Below are 10,572 nucleotides of genomic sequence, written 5' to 3'. Positions count from 1 at the left end.
AATAAAAATACTTATTACCTATATATTTATATATATATATGATGCCCCCCTCAATATTTTAATCTTACACAAATTACGAGTCCATCAGTTTAAAAAAAATCACATAATTAATTTATATATTAATTTTTTATTAAAAATAATATTTTTTTAAAAAAAATATTTATTTATTCTTTACCTCTTTATTTATTATTCAATCTTTAATGTGAAAAAGATTATTAAAATTTTTACATAATTAAAATCATTTTGCAGATGACATAAAGTAATATTTTTTATTTATCTTTATTTATATATAAAAGTAAATATTTATTCATATTTTTATAATATTTTTAAATATATATATATTTTTATTTTATTATTTATTATAAAATATTTTATTTAAAAATTATTAATAAATTATTACTTTATCCTCCCAACATTTGATATCAGTCTCCGCCACTGCTGACATTGGAATGAAATTTAAATAATAAGAAAGAGTAAGGATTAGATTTTCGAAGATTGGAATATTCCCATTCCTTTTTGGGATTCAAATGGAAATGGGACTCTCCCAACCAAAGAGATGGAATGAGAGCCATTCGTTTTCCTTCCTGTCTAGCTCCCCCCAATCAAACATGCCTTGAGTTCTATAGACGAAAGGAGTGGGGTTTCTTCAATACTAAAAGTTTTCTTCATCTGTGCGAGTCAATAATAAGACACTGCAAAAGTGTCTTATCAGGTTGAAGTATTTCAAAGATACCATGAGGCAACTGCAGTAGATAAGGATATTAGTTCCTAGACTAAAGGTCACCACAAACATGCAGACAAATAAATCTTTAAGAAAGTGCATGCAAAACTCTTAAATTGTTATAACATGGAATGTTTTATACCTAATCTTATTCACACTTCATTTGCCTAAAGAACATCATTTTGTGTCCAACTACAAATTACTACTAAGAAAAGGTATTATTGATTCTAACTATGAAGTTCAGGATACATTGACAGGGAAATCAACATATAAAAGAGCACATAAATCCTCAGTTATACATAGCCTTTGTCATAATATGCAGGAATGGTCTATCAACCTGCCACTGAATGTTCACACTGATTTCTTAGTTAAGATGCTTCGCAAACCACTCTAACATGTCTTGATGAGATTCTTCAGCTTTTTTGACAGCTGTTTCATCGCCAGTATCATATCTCACAGTCCATCCATGTACAACACCAGGGAAGATCTTTACATAGCTATTGACCTGCATCACATAGGTTGATATAAAGCTTAACTAAGTTGCAGTGCTCACTAACTTTGGTCTCATGATGAAAGACCTTGAATAAGAAATCCATTTATTTTAAATGAGGATTAACATTGTTAGTCATAATCTACAACAAACTAGAATACATATTGATATCATATCACATGGACACAAATGGATGGAGTCGATAGTCCTATTATATTAAAATGGATAATGACACAAGTCTTTGATGCCCCCGATTTAACATGATTAAACATCTTACAACATGATTTACGCATCACAGATTAATATATTAATACATTTTATTGAGCCATTGAAATTGCCATTAAAATTGTGCATTTTTTGGGATCACTTCATGCTTCAATAAGTGACCTTCAAAACTCATTTGATTTCAAGGTCATTTAAATGTAGATCATGGTCGATAGTGTGGGTCCTTAATTCAAAACACAGATCACTAATTTTGCACCAATAGGCTTCAAGCCTCCAACCTTAAAGAAGAAAACTCTCTCTCTCTCTCACTCATTCTGTGCGCCTGTGCATATGTGCGTGCGTGTGTGTGTGTGTGTGTGTGTGAGTGAGAGAGAGAGAGAGAGAGAGAGAGATTCAAGCATAGCTTAGATCACCAAATAACATATAGAATGAATGACAGGTCTTTTAAGAATTTTCATACCTCAGATTTCAGGGACAAAATCTCCTCAAACTGTTTCAACAGTTCAGGTGGAGACATCTTGTCAATCTCAGCTCCAAGTATAGCAAGATGGCATTTAACCACTGAAAATAATTGAACATTTGCAAGATCAAAATATGGTCAAATTTTAGTTAATCATAAAATTAGGCAGAAATTCAAAGAATGCTCAATTTTTCCATCAAATAATCAAAATTATGTGCTTTTTATGAATAACACAAACAAAAGAGCAAATTGCTATTAAGATACATACGTTTGATGTCATCAACAGTCACAAATGAGGGATGTAGCATAACTGCAGCTTTAATGTAATCATACTTTGCTAAGTCTGCAACTACCTTAGCTGAGAACATTCAAAAATTAGCCCTTAGAAATCTTTGAAATCATCATAACACAAAAATTTATCTCAAGTATATTCCTGCTAGAAAATCATAACTCAGGTCATAAGGATATATTCACATACCACCCCAGCAAAATCCAGCAGCCCCTACTGTAGACACACCCTTATTTTTCAAAGCCTCAATTACCAATTTTGCATCTTCAAACCCTTTATCCTACAAAAGTTGTAATGTGGAAAAAATTGAAGTAACATAGTAATTCTCTAACTATAAGAAACAAATATGCTGCAAAAAACAAGTGTATTAAGAAAGAAAATAAAAGATGTTTTTACTCCAACAGTTAAATGCATGAAAGCAGAATTTGTATGTGAAAGAGGTGTATGAAGCAGTATGCTGACATGATATATTCATCATTACCTAGTTCCAGTAATGATGGGGGATTGTGCTAAGAAAGATTCAAAGAATGTAATATGGCTTGCTAAAGTAGGAAGAGCTGAAGCCTTATCTCCCTTAAAACTTGAACTGTGAAGAGCGTTTCTACAAAATGGTCATACAAGTTAGACTGTACATTCATAGGACTATAATATTTTGTTTTGTACAGAGTATCCTTACATTTTTCTTTGCTCATGTGTATAATTAGCTCTATTAGTTCTCTATCACATCTCCCACAATGGTATAGAATGGGCAGCCGCTGCAGTGAGAAATTATGTCAAGTTACACTGAAGATATGATTTGATACATTGACAAGCTTTTCCAAGCACAAAAGGTCATCTTTAGATGTTAGGTTTGGTAATTGGGAATGGGAAAAATCCATTTATGGTAGGATCACTTTGCTTGTTAATGTCTTTTGACAATCTTCTGGGCAGTCACATTAGGAATCTGAACCAAGTTATTCACCAGAGTTCTTGGAGGGCTACTTGTTCCATTTAGTGTACAGTCATGCTCCATCATTCAGATATGGACTGAAACTGAAATATTCTATTCCTTAAGGACATAAAGCCAAAGGATTGTTGGAAGTATAGTGCTGATCAGATTCTTGTCCTCTGAGTGGATTTAATCAGAGAAAAAAAGAAAGCAGTATTATATGGCACTTTATTTCAGGAGGCTTTCAACTGTCAACAAGCTAAAAGAGAAAAAGATAATGATTGGCGACAATGTCTTATATATACCATAATGAATTAGAGACTATACAACAACAATTTTTCAACTGGAAGGAGGCAATTGGCTCTACAGATTTATCACTGAAGCTAAAGGAACAAATCTGTTGTAAACTTGCAATTCTTTAAAGCTTTTAACTGCTTATAAGAATTACAATTTCAAAGAAGGTAAGAATGACTCCCAAGGTCACTTTGTAGTTTGCAGTAAGTTCTGGATAGAAAAAAAATATATTATTGCAAGGCAATGAAGAACTGCAAACCCAAATACATTAAAGGAATGAAAATGTGTATCACGTACATGCAATAATGTATTCACAGCAAAGCTATGGATGCAATATATGTAGGCAAATATGTAAAAGCATGCATAACATGCAAAATCTACGAAAATGAATTTGCAAATACCATTAACAGGTTAACTAACATATTCCTTGCCATAGGTTGTCAAATAAGCTTCTTGCTCAACAATGTTTTAGGTTCATACTTTAAAATGATTATAACATACCGTCCCATGACTTGCAAGCCATATATCCAGAGGCTTCTTATCTGGTACATATGGATCTCCGCGAAAAAAATCAGGAACTACAACAAAGAATCCAGCAGCTGCAACTTTGTCTGCCAATTTCCTTCAAAGGATAAAATGTTGCAGGCATACTTCTAATTAGCATGCATGTATACGAAGAAACATAGTGCTGAAATAGATAGATAGGCAGCGGAGGTCCCATATTGATGATCCAAGCAATTGGAAGTGATCTACTATTTCTAAAAAATCATATGATTTAGAGGCCCTTGACTATGCATCAAGTGATCAAAAAAATATAAATAATTTAATGTTATTTAGATGGTCCAATTTTTTTACCCCTTGAAGCATAGACTAGGGATCTCCTAATCGCATGATTTTTAGTATGTAAGCAATTTAAAAATAGTAAATCATATCCAATGACTTGAATCATCAATATAGAAGCTCCATCATCAAATATGGATCTGAATAAAATTGAATTGGGATCCACTTGAGTGTAACTAAGTCTAATGCTCTCTGTCTATGCATTTATCATACATTTTTGTCAATGTTTGTAAATGTATGTGAGCATATATATGTGTGTGTGTGTGTGTACACATGTATATATGTGTGCATGTATGTATGTGTATGTATGCATATATCTGTGTGCGTGCGTGAACTTGGCTACATGCAAGTGTATCTCTACATATATTCGGTCAAGTTAAAACTAAACCATTGAGGTTCCACGTCAATAATCAGAGTTGATAGATGTGATCTACTATCCTACTTACCCACCAAAAATCATGTAATTCGGAGAAAACCTATACATCAAGTTGTCATAAAATTGAGCAGTTTAGATAGCATGAAACAATACATGCTTTTGTTACTACTTGATGCATAGGGTCGTAGTCTCAAAAACTTTAAAGGTACCAAATCACATCCAACAGCTTGGATCATCATGTTAGACCCCTCTTATCCAATCTTGACCTGACTAGATCTGATTGGATATCTACCTTTCTCAATTCCAAAATAATAATGCAACCAAATCGAAGACTCATATGCCCTAAAAATTGAATAATATATTTTTGTAGTTTCTAACCTATGCATCATGTGGACACAAAAATAAATAGTATTTATTGTGTTGGTATGCTTAAATATATGATAAATCATTTGGATTGAAAATACATCTTATTGATCATGATCTATGCATGTTAAATTATGTATACATTGAAAATCAATAGACTTTAATACTTCAATCATACAAAAATATGGTTTCTTATCATTTTAACTGTTCATTTTTGCACCCATACAAAGGTTTCAACTTTCAAATATGAAATTTTTGGCTTTAGTCATTTTTGGAAGCACAGATCATGATCAATAGCGTGGATCCTCAACTTACATGTCCCATTATTGATTTTGAAATCAAGAAAAATATATACCTTCTCCTCTCTAGAGAAGCATGGTTAGTGAGAAATCAAATCTCAAAGTTGATTTACACAAGCATACAATTACATACATACATACATATACACAAACACACATAAAGAGATGGTTTTAAGCATATATTAAAATCAAATCTCAAAGTTGATTTCTACACACACACATACATTACACACACACACACACACACACACACACACACATGGGCACACGCACGTGTGCGTGCATGCACGCACACACACACACACAGATGATTTCAAGCATATTTTTAAAAACAAAGCTGATTTCTTGAAATATAGTAAAGTCTTATCCTACTAATTAAGAGGTTAGACAGATTGGTGATTCAAAGATAGAGCTTCTCCCTTCTTTATTTTGTATCAAAAGTTATTGCAACTATCATCATCACCATCTAATCCGCTACTGCCATTTTCCCTTTTTACCACATATCCACTTGTTGACATATACAAAAATTTTCTATTAATGTAATTCCCATTGTGCATAGGATTTTAAAGGTTCCTAGGCCATTAAAAGGGCCAATGATTCCCTTAATTGCCAAGTCCACTCAGCATAATAATACAAAAATTCAGTTAGAAATTATCTCATATAAGCAAATATATATAATTTGTTTTATATTAATAAATTATAATATAGTGTCAGCCAAGGTTTGTCGTCTCGATACTAAACTCCATACCGATAGTATCCTATTACAATATTAGTACATCGAGTACAGGGTCTTGTTTGGTGTACCAAGTATTGGTACGCCTCTTGTACCATGTGCCAATTCAATACTGGTATGATACTGTCAATATGCACCAATACGAGCACCGATACAAAAAACCTTATTGTTAGCCTTTATAGGGAAAAAATTACATACTTCGTACACCTCTTGTACCATGTGCCAATTCAATACGGGCATGGTACTGTCAATATGCACCAATACGAGCACCGATACCCAAAACCTTATTGTTAGCCTTTATAGGGAAAAAATGTCACTAGCTCAAAGTACAGTCTAATAATTTTTTTCGATTAGAAAATTAGGGTTGGATTACCCTTCAATCCATCCTAAAATAGGAATAACACTAGAAACAATAAGAACAAAGAGGGAGAGAAGCATATCATTTTACAATTTTTTAAAAAGATTAACGTGTTATGTAAATTTTATCATCATAATCAATAACTTCAACAATAGATCAATTCAACCATTGGATTGTAGTTTATAACGAAATCGCACTATGTAACAATTTGCCTAGCAATATGAAACAATACAAGGACTGATATACAAATATTCAAGATAAATCTAAGGTGTCTGAGTTTAGGATTCTGTCACCCTCTCTTTTGAAAATTCAGAATAATAGTCCAGTAATATGGAAAAGAGTGATGCACACCTCAAGTTTGGTGCTTCATATCCTACATAGAGATAGAATATGTGAAATAAGAAACTGTGAATGATGATTATGGAGATAAGAAATTTGATTTCAATAACCAAAACAACAACATGATGATCAAAGCGACAAAAGTGATGATTAGCAATCACAAAGGCAATGTTATCTACCAAATTAATAACTAAATTCAAAGTCTAAGATTTAAATTATTACAAGAAAATTGCTTTAACATCCATCTAATCTGATCTGACAACTTTGATATCGCAACGCATATAGCAATTATAATTGGCAATTGCCTAGAATAAGTTTGAGGTATTAGTACGAGATACTACATAATGCAGTATTTTTTGTAACAAAAAAAAAGGAGCAGCTTACTTATGTATTCTAATCGCATGAATAGGAAACGAGTATGCTGCTCCTTTCTTTTCTTCTCTCTTTAATTCAAGAAACTCCATACACCAATGGACCACACTGCCCTCCATCCCCTCTCCCCCCTCCAACCAAAGCTCGAACAAATTCATGGTCTAGCCATGATGGCTCTCCTCCCTACTTCCTTCCAACCATTAGTGAGCATCAATTGAAGTGCCCTAAAGATCACCAAGCTCATGAAGGTTCACGATCATGTCACAGGCCTCAAGAGAAGATGGAGCTTCTTTAGGAACTAAGGCATGGCATCGGATGCTTTCGGCCCAATTAATGAGACTGCTAGAAATGCACCCATCACGAGGATTCCCTGGTGAGAAATTTTAGAAACACTCCAATGAACAACTATATGTTAGATTACAAGAAGGTCGCCATGTTTCAATTCCTATAGCTCGAAAACCATCCGAGTTCACTCTTTTGCCAACAACAAGCCGATGAAAGCCTTTGATCATGTCAATGAGACCAATGAAATGCTCAAGATGATTCATAAGATCAAATTGTCTATATGAAATCCAAGCTCATCAAATTTACTAGGTTTACTACACCATGTGTGATAGACACATAGGATTCTACTAAGCTCATCATCTCTCTATCTTCAATCTGCAATTTGCTCCAACCTTGGGGTTTATTATCACTCTATCAGCCATCCCATTGTTTTAATGAGAGACAAGGAAAAAGAAGGGGATAATGATATAGGCAAAAGTTGAAGTTTACATAGTTCATGTTTGTATATTATTGTTAAACCACCCACTGCTAGATCAAGTGGGCTCAACTAATCAACTGGGATTGATCAAAGAGTACAAAGTGTGATATGGATCACTTCCTCTATCAAATCAACCAATCACCACTGATTACCAAATAGGCAATGCTGGTGGAGTAAATGGAAGGAAGGGACAGTGTAGAGAAAGGAGCATTGTCTCGGTCATCTAATCTAATTAGACTTTAATATATTTTAAATGGGAGAAGTGATTGCACCAGTATCCATACTCCATTAACTATTTTGCTCTTCCAAATTATTATAAACTTTGAAAACAAAATCCCTGGTAGTAAAGTAAATCCAAGCTAAAAAAATTCAAGAAGGCATTGCTACTATGTTTTGTTTGTTAAAAGCTATTCTTACTTGGCTATGTGTGATGCATTGCATATCTCAAGTATTCCTAGATATCTTATTGTCTTGACATAAGTTTTATTAGTTGCGTGTGTGTCTATGTATGTGTCTCTATACTCATACATGTGGATATGTATCTATGTGTATATGTCTTATCATTTTGGATTTCCCTAACATGTTTGTTAGCAAACTAGAACAAATGACATCCATAATGTGGACACATGTGATAAGCAGGGAGCAGCCTAAAACATGGATTTTTAATTTTTAGGCCCTTTTAATGGTGTAGGTCATAATCAACAATGTGAAACTTCAATTGTTAGGTACTTTTAAGGAGACCGGAACAGATCATTCTTCCACCACTATATATGCTTTAGGAGCAAGGAAGAACACAATAAATGCTTTGGAAATAGATGGCCACCTATTGGAGAACCAATAAGTTATTGCTGATCAGTTTAATCGTAATTTCTTTCTACAGCAACTTTCTTGAAAAAGTAGAGGGTAGTTGCATCATCATGGATTGGATTTGCTTGTACATAGAGATAACAATGCATCTTTCCGCTCTTAATAATTTTTCATGGAAGAGATTAAGGAAGCTTTGTTTGCTATTAATCCATAGAAGATGACTGGGCCATATGGGTTCCCTTTCTTCTATCAGAAGTACTGGCACCTGTTGCAGGATGACATTTATCGGCTTATGCATGACTTGTACAATGGAAAAGTGGAGGCGGATAGGATCTTTTAGGATCACAAATCTAGCCCTCAGTTTTTAACCTTGGGATAGTTATATAACACTAATAAATTGGTGAGATCTTTTCAAATTCACCCACAATAGGGTTTTATTGATAAGTAGGTTCGAGACATCCAATAGATTCTAGAATCTATTTTTAATTACCCCTTTTAGAGTAGGGAACTTCTAATTAAGTGGTTTTATATAAGTGCTAGCTAAGATTAAATATAATATGTATATTAAAATAAATTTAACTTTGCATGATTTCAATCAGGTTTCTATGCTTTAAACTTGGGTGTTTGGTTCGCAACCTGAATCGAAATCGGAATGCGAATCGAAATGGATTGGAATCCAAATCGGAATGGCCAAATCCTCCGAAACATTGGATTCATGACCGTAATCGAAATCAGAATCGAAATTTGAATACTTAGGAGAGAGTAGGAATTAAGTTTTAGATAGATTGGACCATTCCATTTTGTCTCAAAATCGGAATCGGAATAGGACTCCTCCCAACCAAATAGTAGGAATGGGAGTCATTTATTCCCATTCCTATTCTGAACCCCAACTCTCCGCAACCAAACATCCTCTTAAGTTAGACATACCTTTTAATACAATGGATTTAGATTAGAACTAAATTTATATTGCATTCCATTAAGAGGGTGTTTAGTTCACAACCAGAATCGAAACCGAAATGGGAATCGGAATGGATTGAAATCAAAATCAGAATCGAAATGGCCAAATCCTTCGAAGCATTTGGTTCGTGACCGAAATCAGAATTGGAATAAAAATTTTGAATCGTTATGGGAGAGTGGGGATTAAGTTTTAGGTAGATTGGGCCATTTCGATTCCACTCTGGAATCGAAATGGGACTCCTCCCAACCAAATGGTTGGAATGAAAGTCATCCGTTCCCGTTCTGATTCCAAACCCCAACTCTCCCCCAACCAAACACCCCCTAATTCTTCTTAATATTTTAAGAATTCATTATCATTCTTAGAAACAATTGTCATAGTTGGTAAGTTTAGCTTGATGTCATAGTTTTTGATTTGATATGCATAAATTTTATTAATAAAGTCCTTGTAATTCATAAGGATAATTTTAATTTCAAGGAACTGAACCTTATATTCACAGAATAATATCCTTTATACTTAAATAAAATTTTAAATGTTCAAGTTCCATAAAAATTTGTAGACTAATCCTCATATGTATTTCCAACAATATATGAATCCACATTACAACAACTTTCGAATAAATTATCCTTAATATAATTTTTTTTAAATTTTATTGAATCAAGAAAATTTCTTAGAGTGAACAAAAATGAAATTTCACTCAAGAATTTAAGTGAATTTTATTTCAATTGAAGTTACGCATGTAGATACTCCAATATAAAATAGGATTCTAACAAAATTTTGAACAAGAATCCCATGAAGATACAAAAAGCAAACTTAAATAATATTTTATCCAATAGAGCTACACTCTTACACAAGAAATTTATTTTTGAAAAATAATTTTTTGAATAAAATTATTAAAATGAGACTAGTCTTAGAAGAACTAAAATAGTACTTCAATTATGGAGAAGTGCTCTTCTATAG

General features: G+C 33.2%; 1 protein-coding gene across 1 annotated transcript; it reads right to left on the bottom strand.

Annotated features, from left to right (window-relative positions):
* Nucleotides 1–920: 920 nt before the first annotated feature.
* LOC140853698 (endo-1,3;1,4-beta-D-glucanase-like) lies at nt 921–6,749 on the bottom strand (the record flags this gene model as incomplete). Its single annotated transcript, XM_073248529.1, is given in 6 exon segments — nt 921–1,226; nt 1,897–1,997; nt 2,165–2,254; nt 2,375–2,465; nt 3,909–4,029; nt 6,728–6,749. Coding segments are annotated over 6 exon segments (566 nt in total), but the record flags the coding sequence as incomplete, so codon positions are not given.
* Between the last annotated feature and the right edge of the window lie 3,823 nt (nt 6,750–10,572).

The sequence above is a fragment of the Elaeis guineensis genome, chromosome 14, assembly GCF_000442705.2.
Source record: "Elaeis guineensis isolate ETL-2024a chromosome 14, EG11, whole genome shotgun sequence".
In the NCBI taxonomy this organism is placed as follows: domain Eukaryota; kingdom Viridiplantae; phylum Streptophyta; class Magnoliopsida; order Arecales; family Arecaceae; genus Elaeis; species Elaeis guineensis.
This window is presented reverse-complemented; position numbering and strand designations above follow the sequence as displayed.